This window comes from Danio rerio, chromosome 3 (assembly GCF_052040795.2).
Source record: "Danio rerio strain M-AB ecotype USA chromosome 3, GRCz13ab, whole genome shotgun sequence".
Classification (NCBI taxonomy): domain Eukaryota; kingdom Metazoa; phylum Chordata; class Actinopteri; order Cypriniformes; family Danionidae; genus Danio; species Danio rerio.
This window is the reverse complement of record NC_141023.1, coordinates 67,863,303-67,890,115: the sequence shown is the minus strand read 5'-3', so window position 1 is coordinate 67,890,115 and position 26,813 is coordinate 67,863,303. Positions and strand designations below refer to the sequence as shown.

At 41.7% G+C, this 26,813-nt stretch overlaps 1 protein-coding gene across 8 annotated transcripts in view; it reads right to left on the bottom strand.

Moving 5' to 3' along the window:
* Nucleotides 1–6,613: 6,613 nt before the first annotated feature.
* The window catches only part of zgc:174624, a 31,742-nt gene continuing 11,542 nt past the window's right edge, over nt 6,614–26,813 (bottom strand). Inside the window, exons 1-4 of one of the 8 annotated variants that reach the window (XM_087241928.1) lie at nt 17,550–17,644; nt 16,201–16,291; nt 11,730–12,695; nt 10,786–11,646 (exon numbers count right to left, since the gene is read on the bottom strand). In XM_087241928.1, the coding sequence (XP_087098054.1) occupies nt 11,612–11,646; nt 11,730–12,695; nt 16,201–16,255 (1,056 nt within the window). In that variant the 5' untranslated portion in view covers nt 16,256–16,291; nt 17,550–17,644 and the 3' untranslated portion in view covers nt 10,786–11,611. 8 annotated transcript variants of the gene reach the window in all.

The window sequence follows — 26,813 nt, the reverse complement described above, 5'->3', positions numbered from 1 at the left end:
TCAGAGGAATATAACATTGTTTCTGTGCAATCCCTGATTGTATAACACCTTCAGTCAAGTCATGGCCATAAAGTTTTATTTAGACTATTTTATATTTGACTGCACAAATCCCTCAATTCTCAATTATTAATAGATTCTCAATGATTAATAGATGTCAGATTTCTTTACCTATTTGTGTGAGTTTTTGGAATAATATATTTGTGGTGTAGTGTTATATGTCCTCATAATGTAATTGCGTATTGACTCCACTAGAGGGCCTTCTTGGTTTAACTACTGGAGTTCTACAGAGTCAGAGTCAGTGAGGGAGCCTGAAGCACATGAGGTGGTTAGCAGTTGGAGCTGCTCGTCTTCTGTTAATAAATGTGTTTTCTAAGTTGTACCTCTCCATGTACGCAGTCTAACACACTGCACAAGAAGCAAACACTACAATATTTAAGTGACAGAATGGTTTGAGTTTGGCATAAACTCCTCTTATATGATAAAGTTGGTGACGTCTCTACTCATAACTGCTCTCCACTAAATCACAAACCTGCTCAATCTAATAATATTATTTCCCCAAATGCTCTTTCTGTATTCAGTCTGTAGAAATATAAAGTCATTTGCTTTGGGACTTAATATCAAGTGTTTTGCCTTGACTTTTCCAGTTCTCCTAAAAATGCTTTTATCGAAACTTTTATTTCCGCTAAAATTGTATTTTTAGTTACTTGTAGAAACTAAACCAAGGGCGTAGATTTGCACTCGAATTTGGTGGGGACAGGGGAATCAAATGAATCAATAAGAAAAATATATATAAATATATGTGTGTGTGTGTGTGTGTGTGGGTGTGTGTGTGTGTGTGTGTGTGTGTGTGATAAATGATTTAACTGCTCCTAAAATATATTATAATTTTAATCCTCTCTTCATACATTTTAATATATTAAGTTAAAATTAAATAGCCCAGCCCGTAGCCAAGGGGGTTTTGGGTGGTTCAAAATGTCAAAAGTTGGATTATTATTATTATTATTTTGTTAGAATTTTTCTTATTATTCAACTGGACAAATTCTGACTGTGGAAAGTTGAACGTACTGGCCGGTTTATTATTTGACTGTCAACAAGTTTGAATAGACTTCTGTTAATAAATAATGATAGATAATAATAAATTTTTATTTTAAAAAATAAGTATCTTTTCTTTATTGTAAATTTTCATTTTTTTATAAAGCTGATGTAAAATTTACAGTTGTTTCTGCTGTTCTGCGGTTAGTTTCCAGGGCATATTATTCACAGATTATATCTGTCTGCTATAACGTATGACTGTGTGGGAAAGTGGGAGAAACACTAGCTTTATCGGCATTGTCATGATGGACTCATTCAGTAGCAAACTTGAATTTAGGTGACAAACCTTTCATTGAAAAAAGCTTCGTATCTCCACCTTTTTGCTGCTGCCACCCTCACTTGTGTGTCACACATCTCACACACCTTATTCTTGCACAGGAAATACTCATGCACAGCTTTTGGTGCAGCCACAGCCTCTCACATGAGAGCAGGAAAAGGCACAGCCAATCACAATGTGTTTGGAGGGCTGGTGTGACTCAAGGAGAGTCATGATTTAGCCTTTACGGCATGTCCAGGTTAATATGGACAGCACAACTTTTAAGTAAATTAAATTATTGGTGGGGACATTTAAAAAGTAGGTGGACGTTGGTGTCCCCCCAGTCTATGTTAAATCTATGCTAGTTCCTCTATACCATTCTTAATATAAATTTAGTTATTTATTGATTTTTATTGCTACATTTGGCATCCAGAGATTTTGATATGCATGTAAACACTAATAATTATTGCATCAAAGACTCTTGCTTGGTGAGTCTGATAAACTTACATTAGATGCAAAGATTTAAGTTTTGTAACATAACTTTGTAATTGTACCAAATAACTGACGTGAAACACCTATTGTTCAACAAACAATCGTTTTCAAAACATTCATTCATTCTGTGTATCACGTACTGTATCTTGGTAACAAGCGACACTGAGTCAGGGCAATCACAGTGATAAAACAGCTCTCTTTCAAAAATAGTTTCTGCAGACAACATGTTATGTTCTGAACGTTTATAATATTTTTGCGGCAGATGGACGTGAGTCGCTTTCTGTATGTCCAAAACCAAATAATTCGTTAGAAAAAGCAGAATGACCACAATGTGCGAACGTCTTTCCATTTTGGTGCTTTGCTTTCGTGTCTTCCCTTCGCATACTTGGGTGAGTTTTCCTCTTTGCAAGAGCATAGAGACAGAAAAGATTAACCAAAAACCTCTTCTCACCATCTCTCCAAGCATGGTAAAACTCTTCTCAATAAGAGGAGCTACCACTGCGCCATCTCAAATGATATAAATGGAAATACAGAAATAGGGGCTGGTTATGAAATTGCAAAGAGGGCTCAGCTTACGCCAGGTGAGAAAAGTCACGTTCTAGCAGGGTTTGAACATCTTAAACTGTCTAACCCAAATAAGGCGACATGGGATAAAATAGAGGCTGTGGCTTGACAACAAAATTTGACAATTGCTAAAGTTCAATCAATAGTATAGAGTTTAGTCTGTATCCAAATTACCTTAAATCCAATTGATACAGTATGACCCCAGAGTTTGGTATTGTGATGCATACAGAGAATACAAAGATCATGTTCAAGAGGTATTGGGAAAAGGAGCCTTTGGCTGGATTTGTGTTACCCAGGTTAAGCAAAAACCAGGATCTCTAGAATATCTTGATTGTTTTTGCACAGCATTTGAAAACTCACTGTGCTGTAAATAACTATCCTCTAACTGGACTAGAAATAGCCACCTTCCCTCAAACGGACTTGGTTGTTCCAGAGACTCACCATCCTCTAACTGGACGTGTTTATTTCAGATATACACCATCCCCCAACTGGACATAGTTGTTCCAGAGACCCACCCACCCCGCAACTGGACTTCATTGTTCCAGAGACCCACCATCCGACACCTGGACTAGAAAGAGCCACCATCACCCAACTGGAATGGGTTGTTACAGAGACCCACCATTCCCCAACTGGATTTCATTGTTCCAGAGACCCACCATCCGACACCTGGACTACAAAGAGCCACCATCGCCCAAACTGACTTAGTTGTTTCAGAGACCCACCATTTCCCAACTAGACTTGGTTGATTCAGAGACCCACCATTCCCCAACTGGACTTAGTTGTTTCAGAGACCCACCATTCCCCAACTAGACTTAATTGTTTCAGAGGCCCACCATGCCCCAACTGGACAAACTTGTTCCAGAGACCCGCCATCCCCCAACTGGACGTGAGTGTTCCAGAGACTCACCATCACCCAACTAAAATGGGTTGTTTCAGAGACCCCCCACGCCCCTGCTGGACTTCGGCATTATCCAACTAGACTTGGCTGATTACAAGACCCACCATTCCCCAACTGGACTTAATTGTTTCAGAGGCCCACCATGCCCCAACTCGAAAAACTTGTTCCAGAGACCCACCATTCCCCAACTAGACTTAATTGTTCCTGAGACCCACCATGCCCCAACTGGACTTTGTTGTTCCAAAGACCCACCATTCAACTAGACGTGTTTGTTCCAGAGACCCACCATCCCCCAAATGGACTTAGTTGTTCCAGAGGCCCACCATCACCCAACTGGAATGGGTTGTTACAGAGACCCACCATCCCCCAACTGGACTTCATTGTTCCAGACACCCACCATCCGACACCTGGACTACAAAGAGCCACCATCGCCCAAACTGACTTAGTTGTTCCAGAGACCCACCATCACCCAACTAAAAGGGGTTGTTTCAGAGACCCAGCATCCCCCCGATGGACTTCGGCATTATCCAACTAGACTTGGCTGTTTAGAAGACCCACCATTTCCCAATTAGACTAAATTGTTTCAGAGGCCCACCATGCCCCAACTAGGGTTAATTGTTTGAGAGGCCCTCCATGCCCCAACTAGAGTTAATTGTTTCAGAGGCCCACCATGCCCCAACTGGACAAACTTGTTCCAGAAACCCGCCATCGCCCAACTGGACTTTGTTGTTCCAAAGACCCACCACACTCCAACTAGACGTGTTTGTTCGAGAGACCCACCTTCCAACAGCTGGATGTGGTTGTTCCAGAGACCCACCGTGACCCAAGAGGAATGGGTTGTTTCAGAGACCCGCCATCCCCCAAATGGACTTAGTTGTTCCAGAGACCCACCATCACCCAACTGGAAGGGGTTGTTTCAGAGACCCACCATCCCCCAACTGGAATGGGTTGTTCCAGAGAACCACCATCCGACACCTGGACTAGAATAAGCCACCATCCCCTAAACTGACCTGGTTGTTTCAGAGGCCCACCATCACCCAACTGGAATGGGTTGTTACAGAGACCCACCATCCCCCAACTGGACTTCATTGTTCCAGACACCCACCATCCGACACCTGGACTACAAAGAGCCACCATCGCCCAAACTGACTTAGTTGTTCCAGAGACCCACCATCACCCAACTAAAATGGGTTGTTTCAGAGACCCCCCACGCCCCCGCTGGACTTCGGCATTATCCAACTAGACTTGGCTGTTTAGAAGACCCACCATTTCCCAATTAGACTAAATTGTTTCAGAGGCCCACCATGCCCCAACTGGACAAACTTGTTCCAGAGACCCGCCATCCCCCAACTGGACTTTGTTGTTCTAAAGACCCAACATCCTCCAACTAGACAAACTTGTTCCAGAGACCCACCATCCTCCTGCTGGATGTGGTTGTTCCAGAGACCCACCGTGACCCAAGAGGAATGGGTTGTTTCAGAGACCCGCCATCCTCCAACTGGTCATGAGTTTTCCAGAGACCCGCCATCGCCTAAGAGGAATGGGTTGTTTCAGAGACCCACCATCCCCCAACTGGACTTTGTTGTTCCAAAGACCCACCATGCCCCAACTGGACAAACTTGTTCCAGAGACCCGCCATCCCCCAACTGGTCTTTGTTGTTCCAAAGACCCACCATCCTCCAACTAGACAAACTTGTTCCAGAGACCCACCATCCTCCAACTGGACGTGAGTGTTCCAGAGACTCATCATCACCCAACTGGAATGGGTTGTTTCAGAGACCCGCCATCCTCCAACTGGTCATGAGTTTTCCAGAGACCCGCCATCGCCCAAGAGGAATGGGTTGTTTCAGAGACCCACCATCCCCCAACTGGACTTTGTTGTTCCAAAGACCCACCATGCCCCAGCTGGACAAACTTGTTCCAGAGACCCACTATCCCCCAACTGGACTTTGTTGTTCCAAAGACCCACCATGCCCCAACTGGACAAACTTGTTCCAGAGACCCGCCATCCCCCAACTGGTCTTTGTTGTTCCAAAGACCCACCATCCTCCAACTAGACAAACTTGTTCCAGAGACCCACCATCCTCCAACTGGACATGAGTGTTCCAGAGACTCATCATCACCCAACTGGAATGGGTTGTTTCAGAGACCCGCCATCCTCCAACTGGTCATGAGTTTTCCAGAGACCCGCCATCGCCCAAGAGGAATGGGTTGTTTCAGAGACCCACCATCCCCCAACTGGACTTTGTTGTTCCAAAGACCCACCATGCCCCAGCTGGACAAACTTGTTCCAGAGACCCGCCATCCCCCAACTGGACTTTGTTGTTCCAAAGACCCACCATCCTCCAACTAGACAAACTTGTTCCAGAGACCCACCATCCTCCAACTGGACGTGAGTGTTCCAGAGACTCATCATCACCCAACAGGAATGGGTTGTTTCAGAGACCCACCATCCCCCAATTGGACAACCTGTTCCAGACACCCGCCATCCCCCAAATGGACTTAGTTGTTCCAGAGACCCACCATCACCCAACTAAAATGGGTTGTTTCAGAGACCCCCCACGCCCCCGCTGGACTTTGGCATTATCCAACTAGACTTGGCTGATTAGAAGACCCACCAATCCCCAACTGGACAAACTTGTTCCAGAGAGCCATCATTCCCCAACTAGACTTAATTGTTCCTGAGGCCCACCATGCCCCAACTGGACAAACTTTTTCCAGAGACCCGCCATCCCCCAACTGGACTTTGTTGTTCCAAAAACCCACCATCCTCCAACTAGACGTGTTTGTTCCAGAGACCCACCATCCTCCAGCAGGACGTGGTTGTTCCAGAGACCCACCGTTACCCAACTGGAATGGGTTGTTGCAGAAAACATCCTTTTGGCTTCATAGGACATGGTAAGAGGGTTTTTGCTGCCAAGTGTGACATGGCAGGGATAAGAAACAACACCTCCAAGTCAGAAACCATGGTGCTCAACTGGAAAAAGGTGGACATCTAAAGATAAGAGCCCTTAGCACTAAAAGAGTTCAAGTATCTGTGGTTTTGTTCAGGAGGGAGTGAGGGAGGGATGATACACAAGGTTGAAAGGTGGATCAGTGCAGTGGTAGCAGTAATGCAGTTAATGTGTTGGTCTGTTGTGGTGAAAGAGCATAGCTGAAAGGCAATGTTCTTAATTTACTGATCATTCTAAAATTCTAATCTCATCTATGGGCATAATCGAAAGGACAAGACTTCAGATACAAGCAAAAACATTTTACAAAGTCTTATGACCTGCTCAGTCGCAACATAAGAGAGACATCAACCAACAAAATAGTCTTAATGGAAAAAATTTATTATAAAATGTATCTCGGAACAATCAATCAATGCAACAAACAAATGTCTAGGGATATTGAAGATAAAGAACTTTACATAAGATTTACACAAGATACTTTACATAATACAAGTAATGCAAAACATAACCATAAGATTAAAAAGTTAATGAGATGGCAGGTCTTTACATGAGGATTCCTGAGTAGCCACAGCATCCTGGGGTAGCACAGCAACTCTTATTGATATCATTGATGAGTAATGCAGGCATCCAATCAGGATCTACCACATACTCCAATCTCGCGCTCCTGAAAATGTCCCTCCATATCTTTTCATCAATGTTGTTTACAATATCTATTATTCGGTCCGTTTCTGGGACAAAATTAGCTACATTATTGGTAAAGTTTTAAATAATAGTGAAATCTTCAAGAAAAAGATGGACCCCCTTCTGGTTTAATACAAGCTCTCCACAGAAGAATGCTGGAGCTCAGACAGAGTGACCATTGGGTTACTAATCACCTCCCTGACTAAAGTCCTTTTCCCCAATCACTCAGCTTAGATGGCCGGACAGTGCTAGAAAAAGTCCTGGTGGTTAAACATCTTCCACTTACGGATGATGGAGGCTGCTGTGCTTATTGGAATTTTCAGAGCAGCAGTAATGTTTCTGTAACCTTCCCCAGCCCTGTGCCTCCAGACAATCGTCTTGGAGGTCTACAGACAATTCCTTTGTCTTCATGCTTGGTTTGTGCTTTGACATGCACTGTCAACCCTGGGCCCTCATATAGACAGGTGTATACCTTTTCAGATCATGTCCAATCAACTGAATTGATCATAGGTGAATATTCATACTGTAACATTCATATTAATGCATATTTATGCAGCAAAATACTAATAACCTTAAACGGTTTTAAACTAATACCATTCATCGATAAAAATGCATACTTTCGGTTAACGGTTAAATGGTCAATATGAGCATCTCTAATTGACCCGACACTGATTATGTCTATGGTTTCTCTCCAGTGTGGATCCTCATGTGTTTATTAAGGTTCGATAATTGTATGAAACTCTTCCCACACTGAGTGCAGGTGAATGGTTTCTCTCCAGTGTGGATCTTCATGTGTTTATTAAGGTGTGATGACTGGCTGAAACTCCTCCCACATTGAGTGCAGGTGAATGGTTTCTCTCCAGTGTGGGTCTTCATGTGTTGATTAAGGTTTGACAACTGTATGAAACTCTTCCCACACTGAGTGCATGTGAACTGTTTCTCTCCAGTGTGGATCATCACGTGTTGATTATATGATGATGATTGGCAGAAACTCTTCCCACACTGAGTGCATGTGTATGGTTTCTCTCCGGTGTGGATCTTTATGTGTTGAGTAAGGTCTGATGATTGTATGAAACTCTTCCCACACTGAGTGCATGTGAATGGTTTCTCTCCAGTGTGGATTTTCATGTGTCTATAAAGGGATGTTGATTGGCTGAAACTCTTGCCACAATGAGTGCATGTGAATGGTTTCTCTCCAGTGTGGATCCTCATGTGATTCTTAAGGCTGCTATTTCTTCTTAAACTCCTTCCACACTGGGTGCAGGTAAAACAATTCTTGTCTCTTTTCAAAATATCATCAGTCTGTAAATGATTTTCCTCAATTTTGACATGGTGTTCCTCCTCTTTAATCTCCTCATACTCTTCTATTAGGTCTGAAATAAAAAGTTGAGTTTTTAGTAAGTCGTAGAAACTCATCAAAAGCTGAAGTGAAGACACTGGAAACACCGGCTACACAAACTGTAATGTTGGTGCCCATCATGTTTCGTTCGATTAAATCTGAGTTCACATTTGTAAGGGGCCTATTTTTAATATAGAATATAGCAAATGCGTCAGAATAAAGCACTGAATATTTTTTAACAGAAATGACAGAGCTGAAATGTGCACCAATAAATCTGCAATATTAGTTTAATCTTAGTGAATGCAGGCCCTTTTGCGATGGTGTACACAATGTTAAACTTAACATTTAGCTGGCACTTGCACAGCTGACAACTTTGTGATGATTAAATAAAGGATTAAAACCTCTCACACTTAACATGTTTAGATTCAGTGGCAAATACGGTTACCTGAACACCTTATTTTTATATTATTTAATTTATTAAACTTTCACAATCTTTTCCTTTAGGTGGTTTCCAAAATAAAATCTGTCAGGGTTGTTTTCATTCTCTTGTAGCAGTGAACATTTAGCAGTGAAAACAGGTCGCATGCCAACATTTCTAAACACTCGCACAAATGCCCCAAAATGTATTTTGAAGTCACATAGAAAAAAAATTCAGACCAAAGACCAAAATGGCTGCAATTTCGAGCCCTGTGTTCGAGCATAAGGATGTGCTTCAGTGCGCATGGCACACACAAGGCTAGAAGTCGATTATAGAGTTTGTGATCATTTCATTTGATCTCTGACTGCACGTCTTGGAGACTTGTGTAAAGAAAAAGACAAAGCTGTCAACTGATCACCACCTGGCAGTGAGCTGGATCTACTGGCAGAGGAAAGGACCGGACAGACCTGGCAGGCTCAAATGCATCATCAGGATCTTCTATGTGTGAACTACATATCAGAAGCATTTTTAACTCTCACTTTCACCAGTTCCCGGCAGCACTCCACAAACCCAGTGGTGGACACTGTAAGGGATACCATTAAGCTGAAGGAGGAGTCTTACCAGGCTTGGCTAGCTTGTAGGACTCCCGGGGCAGCTGATGGGTACCGACAGCCCAAGGATGCTTTACGGGTGGTTGCATAAAACTCAGACCTGGGAGGAGTTTGGGAAGACCATGGAAGAGGTCTAATTGTCATCCTCAATGAGAATCTGGCAAAACCATCTGGTGCCTAAGGATTTAGAAGCGGTTCCACACCTCAAGTTACTGAGGTAGTTTGAAAGCTCTGCAGGGGCAAAACAGCAGGGATGGATAAGGTCCATCCTGCGTAGCTCAAGTCTCTGGATGTTGTCGGGCCGTCTTGGCTAACATGCTTCTATATCGAGTAAGGGGACTGAACCTCTACAGTGGGCAACTTTGGTGGTGGTTCTCATTTTTAAGGAGGAGGACCAGAGTGTGTTCAAACTGGATTTGATTTCTGAAAGGATTCTACAGGATTTAAACTCCACTAATTGCAGATGATGCTGTCCTCTTGGATTCATGGGACATTGGGCGTGTACTGGGATGGGTTGTTGCTAAGTGTGAGGTGGCAGGGATAAGCCCATGGCCATGGTGGCTGACTGGAAAAAGGTGGCTTGCCATCTCCAGTTTGAGGAACAGTCCTTAAGCCAGATGGAGTTCTAGTACTTTGGGGTTTTGTTCATGAGTCAGAAAAAGATGGACTATAAGATTGAAAGGCAGATTGGTGGTTGATGTATTGGTCTGTTGTGGTGAAGAAGATGAGCCGAAAGGGGATGTTTTTAATTTACCGGTCTGTCCAAGATCCTACTGTTACCTATTGTCATGAGCGAACAGACAAGATCTGCAATACAAATGGCCAAAATGTTTCCTTCACAGCATGGCAAGGCACATCTCAGAGATAGTGTGAGGAACTCTGTCACCTGGGAGGAGCACAGAGTAAAGCTGCAGCCTGTCTCAGATGTTCATGGACTCCTACCTAGGGAGGTGTTCTAATTAAACAAGACAGTGAGAGTCCCCTTTATATAAATGATGAGTGCAAATCGTATATAATTCCGTTTGAAATATCCATTGAACAACAACAACATCAGAAAAGGCAGAATAAATTAACCAATAAGCTGACACTTATCTAAACATGAGATGTTAAGATGGTAATTATAAACTCTTTTTACCAACGAGCAAATGCAGGGATGTCCAGACTCGGTCCTGGAGGGCTGATGTCCTGCAAAGTTTAGATTCAACCCCAATCAGACACACCTGAACAAGCGGATCAAGCTCTTACTAGGCTTTCTAGAAACATCCTTGCAGGTGTGTCCAAGCAAGTTCGAGGTAAAATCTGCAGGACACCGGCCCTCCAGGACCGAGTCTGGACACCCCTGAGCTAATGGAAACATTTTACAAATAGTGTTTTAATATTGTAAAACTTAATACCTCCCACTCTGCTAAAATAAGAAAAAAAAATCATCAAGTTTGTATTAGATTAAAAAAGGAATTGTAGTAATCTAAAAAGACACTTGACCTTGAGAGTAAAGAAGCTTTATTTAAAAAAAGAAACTAATTCACAAGACAAGGCTTTCCAAACTTGGGGTTTTGGTATACAGCAAACTAAATTGAAGAACAAACTAAAGTGACTGAAATTATGTTATTTTTGAGTTCATTTAAGCAGTTAGAAACAGCTTTCCAAAATTTTGGGGGAATTGGTTTTGGCTCCTAAACACCATTGAGCTACCATTGGCCCGTGGCAATTACACAATCAGTGGGTGTCTCCTGGGGCTCCGCCTTCTTTGAGGTGTGGTGTCTTCCCAGTGATTTGTTTCTCATTCAGGAAGTCAGACAGAGAACATCATTCAAAACAGCAACACTAGCCACATGAACACACTGGAGAGTGGAGCAGCAGAGCTGTACAGATGTATCCGCACCTGTGCGATTACTCGCAGAGATTTTAAAGACTCGGAGGGGGAGTACCGTAAAGGTGCTGTTTGCCAGATGTTTGTTTTGTTTTCTCTCTCTCATCATCATGTTTCTTAAGCTGCACTGAACGAGTGAAACTGTGTAGACGTTGATCATGTCTGCGGTTTCCTTACAGTGAGAATCCTCTCATGTGTTTTAGGGTTCCTGATAGACAAAATTTCAGTGTGAACACTTGTATGGTTTCTCCCCAGTGTAAATAATTTAATGTGTTTTCAAATGTATTAACCGAATAAACCTTGTCACATTCTGAAAACTTGCAAGGTTTCTCTCCAGTGTGAATCCTCTGGTGCCGTTTCAATTCTCCAGCTGTAATAAATCTCTTCTCACACTCAAGACGCATAGACTCCCACACCAGTGTGGCTCTTCATGTGTTGATTAAGGGTTGATGATTGGCTGAAACTCTTCCCACACTGAGAGCATGTGTACGGTTTTTCTCCAGTGTGGATCCTCATGTGTTTATTAAGGTTTGATGAGCAGCTGAAACTCTTCCCACACTGTGTACATATTAATGGTTTCTCTCCAGTGTGAATAATCATGTGTTTATTAAGGTCTGATGATTGGTTGAAACTCTTCCCACACTGAGTGCATGTGAATGGTTTCTCTCCAGTGTGGGTCTTCATGTGTAGATTAAGGTGTGCTGACTGGCTGAAACTCTTTCCACACTGAGTGCATATGAATGGTTTCTCTCCAGTGTGGGTCTTTAGGTGTCTATAAAGGGATGGTGATTGGCTGAAACTCATCCCGCACTGGGTGCATGTAAATGATTTCTCTCCAGTGTGGATCATCATGTGTAGTTTAAGGGATGACGAGTGGCTGAAACTCTTCCCACACTGAGTGCATGTGAATGGTTTCTCTCCAGTGTGGATCCTCATGTGCTGATTAAGGTTTGATGATTGGCTGAATCTCTTCCCGCACTGAGTGCATGCGTGTGGTTTCTCTCCAGTGTGGATTTTTTTGTGTTTATTAAGGGCTGATATTTGGTTGAAACTCGTCCCACACAGAGTGCATGTGAATGGTTTCTCTCCAGAGTGGATCCTCATGTGTACATTAAGTGACGATGATTGGCTAAAGCTCTTTCCACACTGAGTGCAAGTGAATGGTTTCTCTCCAGTGTGGATTTTATTGTGTTTATTAAGGGCTGATAATTGGCTGAAACTCTTCCCACATTGAGCACATGTGTAGGGTTTCTCTCCAGTGTGGCTCCTCATGTGTAGAGTAAGGGCTGATGATTGGCTGAAACTCTTCTCACACTGGGTGCAAGTGTATAGATTCTCTCCAGTGTGGATCTTCGCGTGTCTATTAAGGGATGATGATTGTCTGAAACTCTTCCCACACTGAGTGCAGGTGAAACAATTCTTGTCTCTCCTTTTCAAAATACCATCAGCCTGTAAATGAGTTTTGTCCTCAATTTTGACATGGTGTTCCTCCTCTTTAGTCGCCTCATTCTCTTCAATTAGGTCTGGAAAAAAAATCTGTTTTTATTAAGTCTTAAAAACTCTAAAAGGTACTGCAACATTGATTACTCAAACTGTTATACTGATGCACATTAATGTAAAATAAATCAGATCATATTTAGTTTAGTCCGTTACACATATACACATTCAAGCAGATTCTTACATGACTTTACTAAAAGTTATTCTGGTCCTATTGAGGAGACACAGGTTTAAAAACTATAAATGGCCTTTTTTTATTCATTTATATTCATAATTACAACAAAATGTTTTTCTAAAATTTGTAAAGCAGACAGGGAATACTTTCTCATTCTGTGCCTGACTGGCAAACACATGATAAAGTTCTAGGGTAACAGCAAAACAAACAGCTGAATGTCTGTGAATATTTGCCTCACAGACATGATACATACCTGTACAACATCTGGGATGTTCACATTTTCCCCTTCTGTGCTGTTGGGTCGTTTTCATCCATTCTGGGGTGATTTTGAGGGTTAAGGCTGATTTATACTTCGGCGTTGTGCACGCGTATGTTCCGGCGCAGCCTACGAAGGGATGCATAGCCCTTGCCATAGCCATCGGTGACAATGACGCACACCTCTCATAAAAATTTAACTACACGTCGCAACAAAGCTCTGTGATTGGTCAGCTTGGTAGTGCTGAAAAATGGGGGCGGAGTTGAAAGCCGCGCTAAACAGCTCTCCGTCCACACTATCCACTTGTTAAGTGTGACGTCAATATCCAATCACTTTGCTCTAAAGTTAGGGGCCGCTAAACCATTCCACACTTTAACATGGCGAGCGGGGGCGAAGTGAGGCAACAGTACAAGGATGCGCCGGCGTCTTTCAAATCTGCGGTGTGCGGACATTTCGGTTTTGCCGTTGAGTATAATGCCAAAGAAAGAAAAACGGTGAACAAAAAAATAACTGTGCAAGCATCGTTTTACATGTGTGTAACAATGACCACACATCTGCAGCGCCATCACCCAGCAATATCACTGTCTGAAGGCAGGAGAGCAGAGAAGCTAATAAAGTCCTACAAAAATCAACAATTACTCGCTGAATTCTTCTAGTAAACATACCCAACTGGTTCCGAGACACAGATAAAAATAACCAGTGAGTGGGGTGTTCATTACTGCTAAAAATTCACAGCTGTTTTCGGTGATTGGAGATGTGGGCTTTTGTCATCTTATAAAAGCACTCAATCCGAGTTACAGACTACAGTCTCACACTTTTTTTCAGCACCAAGATAATTCAGGTTTATTTATGTTTACTAAAGCACAAATATGTTTATTTGAAATGGTCAATTTATCTTTATTAACTTCACATGCGTGTTTATTTTCTAAATGTAGGATTTAATGTGTTCCCCAGTTTGTACATGGGCGACCAGCAGCTGTGAGATTTCAGAGTTAATTTTTTTATACAATACACTAGGAACTACTCTACTTTTCTTGGCTTTTAAGTCAAAGGAGTATTGCAATAAATTGTTTTTATTTTTTTCTCCTTAACCTCTTACTGTTCTTATTGGCCAAATATAGAACGACAAAATAAATAAATAAATAAAACATGTGTCAAGCCACGAGAACCGAACCAAAAACTGTTAAAAAAAAAATCAAGGTATGTATTGAACAGTAGGCTAACTGTACTGTTGCATATATATACACACACACACACACATGCCTAATATCTGATGGCAGATATGCCAAAGATATTCAGTGTTAAATTATTGGTGTCTGTGATGCAGCAGGTAAATAGACCTGTGTACACTAAGGTTTTATATAAAATTCACTGTAATGCGTTAAGACTAAAAACGGGTCATAAACAAATATTTTCTTAATTCAAACGAGAAGCGCAGGGGTGGCCAACCCTGTTCCTGGAGAGCCACCTTCCTGCAGATTTCAATTGCAACCCATATCAAACACACCTGCCTGTAATCATCATGTGGTGTTCAGGTCCTAATTAATTGGTTCCGGTGTGTGTGATATGGGTAGCAACTGAAATCTGCAGGAAGGTGGCTCTCCAGGAACAGGGTTGGCCACCCCTGGAGTAGGACCCAGAAACAGTATTCCTTACATCACCAAACGTGATGACCTAACAAGTGGATACAGCTCGATGAAGCGTGTTTACAAGTGTGAAGTTGCGTGAAGGAGCTCTAGATTGAAACGGTTGTTTTGTGTTCACTATATGATTAAAGTTGTTGCACGTCTGCCGAGTTTGAGCCACTTGTACATTAAGGGTTTAGAAAAAACAAAACACTAGAAACAAAAAAAAACTCAACATAGAAGAACATAAACACCTCACTGCCAGCTAGCGTTTCAGAAGCGTGATTGCAGAGCAACACAAATAGCGCACAGAAATATAAATGCGCGACTACACGCATTACATGCGCCGTGGATCACGCTGATCACTCAACGCAGAAGTATAAACCAGCCTTTCATTTGGCCACAAATTTCTCTCTGTTTCAGCAAACAGACTGATTTTTGGAAACATCTTATTTTGACATATTTTGGGAAAATGCTTTGGAATAAAAACAAACTCAATGCACTCCCAACTTGACTCCCTTTATGTTATATTCATGGCATATTCATTTATTGCGATATATTCCATGCACACCTTCTTCAAGAAGACGTTATGGTAATGTTAGATGTGCAAACTAGCATTAACCAGGCGGAGGAGGCTAACGGTAGTGCAGCACAGACTGGATTCATCAGGTTATCTTAATAGGAGTAAGACAGACAGAAAAAAAACCCTAAAGAGGAGAGAGACTGGACAAAAGAGGTATAGTGTGTGTGATTTTGGATACTTTCAGCTTTATGATCATGTTGACCTATGCTGTTTGCCTACTTTTCAACACGAGGACAATAGAGAAGATACAGGGAGAGGAGGAGGGAGACAGTATGAAAACATTAATAAGTCATAAGTGTGTGTATTATGGACTCAGATCACATTACATCACACTTAATGTAAATCAGCATATTGTTTAAAGGGAATGAATAAACAGGGTAATTTAAAAACCATTATGATGAATTAGTTTTAAAAAAGCTCTATATACACATATTTGCTATCTGCTTTTAAGCCTGATTTCTGTGATGTTTGAATGCCCATATTTTTCACAAACACAACACATACATGCTGCTTAGATATTATTGTAGCACAGTTTATGATTAATACAGTGTAATCAGACTTTAGCCCCAATATATTATATTTTTATAAATGTATTTATAAGAAACAGAAAACAGCAGAGGTGTCAGGGAGTGCCGACACTTCTCCTCAGAGCACAGAGGGTTAAATGTTTAACAAACCTCCTTTCACTGAGCATTTGATCAGAACATGGGAATAAAAGACAACTGAGCTTCAGTCCCTATAGTTGACCTTGTGAACAGAAAGTGTGTTTATTTCTCTCTGTCTTTATAGAAAATCATTTGTTTCTGTACAATAAATCAGATCAACTGTTCAAAGCTTTTCCTCATGACTGTTCTTCAGGCTGATTAATGAAGAATCAGGAATAAACACCAACCTATTTGTTGTTCAGTGTCTTCATGTTTAATTCTGCAGGGTTCTGGATCACTCATGTTCTCGCTGTCCTTCAATAAACTCTTCACTGGAGCCTGATGGGAATATCACAGTGTTTACAGCTGAACTGGAGGAGGAGGAGCTTCACTGGAGGAGGAGATAATTATTATAATTAATATTCTGTTCGCTTATATTTATATTTTAATGCCAAATCAGCAGCACTGGCTATATTCATGACGACACTTGTATTAAATATTCAATATATAATTGATGATCATAACTGTTTCTGAAACATCATTAATTGGTTAAAAACACACAAATAACAGCAACACTGATAAAGTCTTATAAGCTCTTTCAGTCTGATCAATGATCAATATTGTACAATTCCTCCAGAAAACACATTTTTAAACATTTGCCTTCAAATATTTCCTGAATAAAAACATTCTCTAATATCATTTACAAATATACACTCTATTAAAATATGTTTCACCATCAAAATATTCTCACACAAGTTACACATAGGTTTCTCTTCCCTGTTCAGTAAATATGTGTGTAAGTGTTGAGTGGCCGATTCTACATCTCATGTGTGCAGCGTGATCATGTCTCTGATTGCCTACAGTTATCTCTCAATACTGTAATACATTCATTATTAAGTGTTTTATACTATTATACTAATCCCACATTCTGTTTCACTGCTAAATAAAAGCATTTGCAATAAAGTTAAACATTTATAAAACAAAAACTATTTAAAAATGCTGTTAAAACAAAATAACCCATTTAATGTTCTCTATAATGTTGCCGTTTTTATTTCTATTTTGGAAACTTTATTATAAATCTATTGTTTGTATGAATGTTTTGTAGACTATGAAATAAAGATTGATTATATTAATTGTTATGGATTTATTTCTCTTTAAAGTTTACACAAGCAGATATTCAGTTAAAAAGATCAATAATCAATATTAAACAGTATTTAAACACTCTTAGGTCTACTTCTCATATGCAGAATAGTCAATATGTAAATAACCCAGCATCAAATGTAGTAAACCCAGATCTCCTCAGCTGCTACAGGCCTCTCCAGTCTTACATTTCTACGCTGTAACAGATGTGTTTGTTGGGAAGTTGTTTACAACACACCTCTGAAACAAGCACTTAGTGAAGGAATGAGATGGAGACACAAATGAAAGGTGGCCAGATAACCCGTGAGTAACGCATTACAGAAGTGTTTACAGCCTAGCATCGAGCTAAAAACAACAGACTATATTAGCATTGAGCACATATGTTAAAGCAGTTCAACCCGCAAGATAATTGCAGCAAATCTGCGAACGCTACAAAGGTCAGATATAATACACTTACTTTGAATAGACGCACAACACCCAAACAGAAGTGGAGTTAAAGCAATTCAACAGCAAACAGCAAACAGCAAAGCTCTGCACTCTCCGCCTCACACTGAGCGCCGTGGGCGGGGTGTTTGCCTGCACGCTGATCAGAGAAAGCTGATTGGCTGCCTGTATATCAATCAGTCTCTCGGCAACACAGGGGCTGTTTCTCAATATCAAGTACGCAAAGTATTGGACTTGCGTCCTTGGAAGTTCAGACTTGCCTAATTCAGACTTGGAAGAATAAACTCCCGAGGACGCAAGGACACAAGACGGGTACTTCTTCAAATGAAACAGCACGGCAGTACTTTATAACGTCACTTACCTCACCATGCATGGATTCATAATTTTTACTGTACGTAATGTTACATTAACAATAAAATGATTTAATTATATCAAGCACGACCCCATAATTAATATAATATTAATATTATAAATCTACATTTTTTATTTAAGAAAATGCACACATAAATTCATATAAATGTGAAGTAAAATGAGTTACTATACACAGACACGTGTCTTTGATTATCAGATTTAATCAACTACAATAATAATTATACAAGTATATTCAATAAGAAATAAAGAAATACACGATAAGAAATAAAGATTACGTCAAACAATTTGGTAAACAAAGACAAACAGCGTACAACACGGTAACAAAATAAAGACAATTATAACAGGTAACAAAATAACACTGCCAAAATAATACACCTGAGGACAAGTAATAGATTTATAAGACCAAAAACTGCCCGTTAGATGTTCACAAGATTTATTAAATATCACGTTATGACTACAATAGAGTGATGAGATCTAGTGGTACATCCGAGATGGACTGGCCGAAGTAAAGCTCGGCGGGGGAGCTGATGACGGAGCTCGTAGGCTGAGAAACATCATCAAAGACGCGCTATCTTTGTAAATAAACTGTCGATTCGAGTTTAAAAAAACTACATTCTCGCCCGAAAAACTGTTAAAACTTTACTTAGTGACACAGTAAAGGAGTATTTTTAAAACTGTGAATTTTCTCCTCCACCATTAGCGTTTGCTGGTTTAGCTCCAATGTAATCTGGCATACTGAGCTTCGCAAGTTCGCACACGTCACTTCTTGATGCATCCTTGGCCAAAGGGGCAGAGCAAGTACACATCCGGGAATTTCATCTGTACTTGGCTAGATGTGAACTTTGAATTGGAACAGTACTTTGGCGAAGGTTGATGATGTTTCATGAGGACACAAGAACGCAAGTACAGACAAGAACGCATATTGAGAAACAGCCAGGGAAACATTTGCGTTCAGAAGATTGATTCTCCTTCTTCAGTCTCTTCAGAGGAATATAACATTGTTTCTGTGCAATCCCTGATTGTATAATACCGTCAGTCAAGTCTGGCCATAAAGTTTTTTACATTATTTTATATTTGACTGCACAAATGTTCTCAGTACATGTCAAACAGAGACATTCACTCAATTATTAATGGATCTCAGATTTCTTTACCAGTTTTAAGAATAATATATTCACATGGTGGCGCAGTGGGTTATGGAAGCCCGTTCCTGCCACTGAATAAAAAAAATAAAATAAAGTCAACAGTACGAAGATGGCTTTAACACCAAGCGGAGTCCTCAGCCGTCAGATGTCACTTTACAGCAAATTGCGCAAATCCCGTCACGTCTGTGGTTTTGAGGCTGTTTACGCAGGTCACGTCATTCGTTTTATGTTGATTGGATTCAAATCTGATCATTTAAGACTAGTCAGGGACGCATTCCCGATGAAACTGTACGGGTGTAATTATTTGTCTTTAAACAAAAATTAATTTAAATAAAATGAATTATGACCATGTGACGCAGTGGCACAGTAGGTAGTGCTGTTGCCTCACAGCAAGAAGGTCGCTGGTTCGAGTCTCGGCTGGGTGAGTTGATGTTTAGGGTTAGGGTTATTTTCTGAGTTTGCTCACTTCTGCTCCATTCAGTGTCTGTCCGCAGCAAATAGAAAACAATGTAATGATGTGACGTGCCGCAGAGGTGCCGTTGATCAGATGTTTATGAAACTGTTCTTCTCTCAGATGTCATCATTGTGTTTATTAGTACATGCAACACAGCACATTTACAACCCCACACACTGCAGTGTCGGCGTGTTGGAAAACAGTATACCATGTTTATGATGCAGATCCAGGACAGAGGTGATCAGTATCTGCGCTGGTTTCACCATCAACTTGTCTCTGTCAAACTGTGGCAAGCTATATGCTTTTCACTCGTTACATTTAGCTTTTTTGGCAAAATGTGTCTGCAGGCAAGTGTGGTTGCACCTGTTGATGCAAAAGTAAAATAATAATTTTTTACAGTTTTAACTGATATCATTAATCGGTTAAATTGCATCCTTTTGGTTAACGATTACACGTTCAATATGAGCATCCCTAGTAGACACTGATCATGTCTATGGTTTCTCTACAACACAGTTGTCAGACTCAGTTCCTGGAGGGCCGCAGCTCTGCACAGTTTAGTTCCAACCCTAATTAAACACACCTGATCAAACTAATTGAGTCCTTCAGGCTTGTTTGAAACCTACAGGTAAGTGTGTTGGAGCAGGGTTGAAACTAAACAGTGCAGGGCTGCGGCGGTTCACACCGCGGCTCTACAATGTGAATCCTCTCATGTGTTTTCGGGCTTTGTAAATCTCTGAATTTCTTATCACAGTGTGAACACGTGTACGGTTTCTCTCCAGTGTGAATCCTCTGGTGCCGTTTCAATTCTCTAGATGTCATAAAAATGTTCTCACAGTCAAAGCACATATACTCTCACACCAGTGTGGATCCTCATGTGTAGACTAAGGGATGATGATTTGCTGAAACTCCTCCCACACTGAGTGCATGTGAATGATATCTCTCCAGTGTGGATCATCATGTGTTTATGAAGATGTGACGAGTGGCTGAAACTCTTCCCACACTGAGTGCACGCGAATGGTTTCTCTCCAGTGTGGATCTGCATGTGTTGATAAAGGTTTGACGATTGACTGAAACTCTTCCCACACTGAGTGCATGTGTACGGTTTCTCTCCAGTGTGGATCATCGTGTGAATCTGAAGACTGTTTTTGCTTCCCAAACGCTTCCCACACTGAGTGCATGTGAACGGTTTCTCTCCAGTGTGGATCATCATGTGTTTATTTAGGTGTGATGACTGGCAGAAACTTTTCTCACACTGAGTGCACATGTATGGTTTCTCTCCAGTGTGGATCATCATGTGTTGATTAAGGTGTGATAATTGGCAAAATCTCTTCCCACACTGAGTGCAGGTGAACGGTTTCTCTCCGGTGTGGATCATCATGTGGATCTTAAGACTGCTTTTGCCTCCCAAACTCTTTCCACACTGAGTGCAGATGAAACGATTCTTGTCTTTCCTTTTCAAAATACCATCAGTCTCTGAATGAGTTTTCTCAAATTGGACATGATGTTCCTCCTCTTTACTCTCCTCTTCCTCTTCAGTTAAGTCTGAAATAAAAAAAAAAGTTGAGTTTTTAGTAAGTCATAGAAACTCATCAAAAGCTGAAGTAAAAAGACACTGGAAACACCGGCAACAACTTTCAAGTTTACACTTAATACTAACAACAGGTTTGGCGTGCTGTCCCGTAAGAGAACCCTGAGCTTGGAGATACTTGAGCTGGTCATTTAGCATAGAAGGGTGTCCGAAATCAGGTAGGAGCTTAACCCCTGGTAAAGGAGGGAAAAGCGTGGTTTATACTTCTGCGTCAGGTGACCGGCGTAACCCACGGCGCAGGCAAAGCGCATGGCTGTGCATTTATACTTCTGCTGCTGTCTCTGTTGGTCTGCATTAACACTTCCGAAACGCTAGTTGGCAGTGAGGTGTAAATGTTCCTCTGTGTCGAGTTTCTTCTCTGCTTTTTTGCTTTTCCTGAACACTTCAGGGATGTACAAGTGGCTCAAACTCGCTCATTTTGAGGCAGGAACCGGCGGACGTGCAACAACTTTAACTATGAGGTAAACACAAAACAAAACTTTCCATCCGGAGCTCCTTCACGGGACTCCACACTTGTAAACAATTGCTCGCGCCATTCGCGCGGCTTTCGGTCCCGCCCAGACTCGCCAGCACTACCAAGCTGACCAATCACAGAGCTTACGCTACGCGTCGTTGCGACGTGTAGTTACATTTTTTGAGAGGTGCACGTCAGTGACGGCGACGGCCACGGCGAAGGGCTATGCGTCAGCGCCGTAGCATACACCGGCGTTTGACGCAAGAAGTATAAATCAGCCTAAAGGGGGAGATGAGGTAGATGGAGGATTCTTTAAAAACGAAGATAAAGGAGGTCAGACAAAATAGGCTATTTATTGTAGGCCTGAATTCATCTGATTGATTTATAGATGATTGTTAATGTGAGACCAGCCGCGATCAACCATAACGCATAATCCACTCAAAATTACTTTATAAAATCTTCACTTCAAGAGTTCACACTTAGCTACTGCTTGATACTATTTGCAGGTTTGGCATGCTGTCCTGGGAGAGAAACCTGAGCTCTGAGATACTTGAGCCCAGGGCTCTCACCTGGTCATTTAGTATGGAGGGTTGTCTGTCAGAAATTAAGTAGGTCTCGAGAGCTTCACTGCTTGGCCCCTAATAATTTGCAATTTCCTCTCCATAACTGCCTCCTTTGTAGTGAAGGGGTTTAAGTGTCTGAGTGATTCTAAGAACTATGTTTTCAGGCGCTAGATACCCCTGGCAGGGTCTCCAAATACAAAAGTTAAAAGGTCCTAGGACCATGATGTCATCCATTACAACACAGCCAGGGCCTCACCTTAGAGTCAAGCCTGGGGTTGGGACTTGCATGCGAGTGCCTGGTAACTGGGTTTTATCCCATGGAAGCCAGCCTGAAGTAGTGACATAGGAGTGTCCTCTTGTAGGCTCACTGCCATAAGGAGCCAGTGCAACGCGTAACAGGTGGTGGTATAAAGGTCGAGACTACGACAACCTGATCAAACACAGAAACTGGCTCTTGGGACATGGAATATCACCTCACTGGGGGGTAATGAGCCCGAGCTTGAATGGGAGGTTGAACGATACTGAGGAGAGTCAAGCTTAATTCCACACCCAGTTTAGACTATGGAACACAACTTCCTACTCTGGAGTTGCACATGGTGAGAGTGGGCTGGTGTGGGCTTGCTAATAGCACTCAAACTTAGCTGCTGTGTGCTGGAGTTAGCCCCCGGGGAACAAGAGGGTTACCTTCCTGGACAATTGGGTTAGGGATAAGTCACTCACTGTAAATTTCCTGCCTGTGTAGGTACTGACAGTGATACCTGGGAAGAACAGCCTACCTAATCTAAATTGATTGGTACTCTTTGCTTGTTAGCTTGACTATAACAAACACCATGTTTAAGCATAAGGGTGTCCATCAATGACTAAGACCGTTGAATAAAGAAAATGGCCGAGCTGCTAGCTGATCACCACCTGGCAGTGAGTTGTATCCATTTGATTCCAAATAAGGAATGTTATTAAGCTGAAGGAGCCCTACCAGGTTTGGTTTGCTTGTAGGACTCCTGAGGCAGCTGATAGGTACTGACAGCTCAAGCAAGCGGTAGCCTGACGGGTTGTGGAAGCAATAAACTTGTACCTGGGAAAAGTTCAGGGAGACCATGAAAGAAGACTACCTGTCAGCTGCAAAGAGATTCTGGCAAAGCATCCAGCACCCCAGGATGTGAAAGCAGTTCCCCACCAACACGATTCACAGCAGAAGTGGGGAGTTGTTGACCTTGACTGGGCATGTATGTCAGACAGTGGATGGAATACTTTGAGAATCTGCTAAAACCCACAATAATTCTGACTTATTCCCAGTGGATGTTGGACTCCAGTAGGGCTGCCTTCTGTCACCAGTTCTGATCATTATATTTATGGACAGAATTTCAAGGTGCAGCCTAGGACCAGAGGGGGTCTGGTTCAGCAACCACATAATTCCATCTCTGCTTTTTGCAGATGATATTGTCCTTTTGGTTTCATGGGACATGGACCTTTGGCACGCACTGGCAAGTTTAGTGCCCAGTGTGACGTGGCAGGGATGAGAATCAGCATCTTCAAGACAGAGGGCATGGTGCTCAACTGGAAAAAGGTGGCTTGTCGTTTTCAGCTTGGAGGAGAGTACTTAACCCAAGTGGAGTTCAAGTATCTGCGGTTTTGTTCATAAGTGAGGGAAGGACTGAATGTGAGATTGAAAGGCAGATCAGTGCAACAGCAGTAATGCAGATGATGTATCAGTATATTGTGGTGAAGAAGGAGCTGAGCTGAAAGGCAAAGCTCTGAATTCACAGGTTAACCTACGTTCGTGCTATCACCTATGGTCAAGAGCTTTAAGTCATAACAGAAAGGACAAGATGTTGAATACAAATATCCAAAAATTGTTTCTTTCAAAGCATGGCAGGGTGCACCCTCAGAAATAGGTTGAGGAACTAGTCACGTGTGAGGAACTCACAGTACAACTGCTGCTGTCTCAGGTATCTCCTGGACTCCTACATAGGAAGGTGTTCTGGGCTTGTCCCACCGGGTAAAGACCTCAGTGAAGACCCGGGACAGGATAGACTTGTGTCTCTACTTGAGACACTGGGAACCTGGTGAAGAAGTTTCTAGGAAGAGGAAAGTCTGGGGTTCCCTGCTGAGACTGAGAGTTTCTTGCGAGTCTCCTCAAGGAGTTTCGACTGGAAGTACATCAACACACTGAAAACAATAAAAAACAAATGTCTAAACAACGTTTAGTTCTCACTGACTTTAAGGCAGTCCTTTGAGGTGATTAATTAAACAAGACAATGATGATCCTTTTTATATAATGATTAGTGCAAATCATAAATTGATGTCTGAAATATTCATTGGACAACGTCAACATACGAAAAGGCCAAAGCAATAGACCAATTAGCTTTATTAGAATAGTTGGTGCCTTAACTCTCTCTGCAGAAGTCATAAAATATTTATCAAGTTTGTATTCTCAAAAAAGTAAATGTAGACTACGAAGAATCTTGAACTTAAAAGTAAAGAAACTTTATTAATAAAAGAAGCAAAAACACAAGACAAATGAATCGGCTTCCCACACTTAAAGCCTTGGTATACTGCAAACCAAATTGAAGAATAAACAGATTACATAATTTTGAACAAACTCCGGCTGAAATAATGTTCTTATTAAGTTCATTTAAGCAGTTGGAAACAACCCCCAATACCCTGGAAAGTAGAGCAGCAGAGCTGTACAGATATATCCGCACCTGTGCGATCACTCGCTGAGATATTTTAAAGACTCGGAGGGGGGCACACACCAAACCAGAAGCCCACCTCATCACACCACATCTTTTCTATGAGTTTGCACACATCTACACCATTTAGTGTCTGTCCACAGCTAATAGAAAACCATGTAAAGTTGTGATGTGCCGCAGTGGTGCTGCTTACAAGATGTTTGAATTACTTTCTCTCTCAGCCGCCATCATTGTTTTTAGCAGTACATGAAAGAAGCTTAACACATTTACAACCCCACAAACTGCAGTACAGGAGTACCAGTGTTGGAAAACAGTATACCATCACTATATGTCTGTAGGCACGTGTGGTTACACATGTTAACACCCCGCAAGTTTACAGTTAAATATGAGCCTCCCTAGTAGAAACTGATTGTTTCTCACCAGTGTGAATCCTCTGGTGCCGTTTCACATCTCTAGCTGTAATAAAAGTCTTCTTACACTCAAGGCACTAGATTAGGGTGTGATGATTGGCTGAAACTCTTCCCACTCTGAGTGCATGTGTATGGTTTCTCTGCAGTGTGAATCCTCCCATGTCTTTTCAGGTTTCACTCCAGAATCCTCTGGTGCTGTTTCAAGTGTCCAGCTGTCATAAAAGTATTCTTAAACTCAAAGCACATATACTCTCGTATACCGGTGTGGATCTTCAGGTGTTTTAGGTTTGATGAGTGGCTGAAACTCTTCTCACATTGAGTGCATGTGTATGGTTGCTCTCCAGTTTGAATCATTTCATGTGTGTTCAGATTTATGAACTGATTAAACCTCGTCAAAGTGCCCTTACAAAAAAAATACTACCGTTCTTTTTAAAGAATATTGCAGTTTTCCAGAAGTTAACTAAAAAACTGCAGTTATTTTTTGTAAGGGCCCTCTCCGTTTATTTAATGCAGGGATGTCCAAACTCGGTCCTGGAGTGCCGGTGTCCTAGAGAGTTTAGCTCCAACCCTAATCAAACAGACCTGAACCAGCTAATTAAGCTCTTACTAGATATACTAGAACAGGGATGGGCAAGCTTGATCCTCGAGGGCCGGTGTCCCTGCAGAGTTTTGTTCCAACACTAGTTAAACACACCTGAAAAAACTAATTAGTGTCTTTAAGATTACTAGAACTCTATAGGAGGTCTGTTTGAATAGGGTTGGAGCTAAACTGTGCAGGACACCGGCCCTCCAGGACCGAGATTGCCCACCCCTGTACTAGAAACTTCCTGGCAGGTGTGTTGAAGCTAAACTCAGCTGGACACCGGCCCTACAGGACCGAGTTTGGACACCCCTGATTTAATGTTACTTCAGTTGTAATGCAGACTTTACTTCAGGGGTCACCAATCCTGGTCCTGGAGGGCCGGTGTCCCTGCAGGGTTTAGCTCCAACTTGCCTCAACACACCTGCCTGGATGTTTCAAGTATACCAAGTAAGACCTTCAGTAGCTTGTTCAGGTGTGTTTGATCAGGGTTGGAGCTAAAATCTGCAGGTAACCGGCCCTCCAGGAACAAGTTTGGTGACCCCTGCTTTACTTAATTGCGTTATAGTTGCTGTTGTACTGTTCAGTTCCCTGCAGTTATTCTTTCATAATTCATTTTTGCAAATGAACTAGAAACTACTAGAACTATAAACTAGACTAAAAAATTACTTGAATCCAAAAAAACATCCTTGGAAAAAAAGAACAAAATATTCTTGAAAGATGTTGAAGAACAAACTCCTTGTAACACAAGAGCAAGACAGTTCTAACCACACCCTCGGCATATCAGTCTTTCCTGCACTTGTGCTGCTGTAGTGTGAGTTTACCGCAACTTATACTGCTGTTGTACTACATTGTACTGTGTTTGAACTGTGTTTATACTTCATTGTATTGCAATTTTGCAACTGTACTTTATTTTACTGCAGTTATACTACTATATACTGCTGTTTTACATCAGTTTACCGCAGTTCTTTTTTTTTTTGTACGGATGTGAACACTTGTACGGTTTCTCTCCAGTGTGAATCCT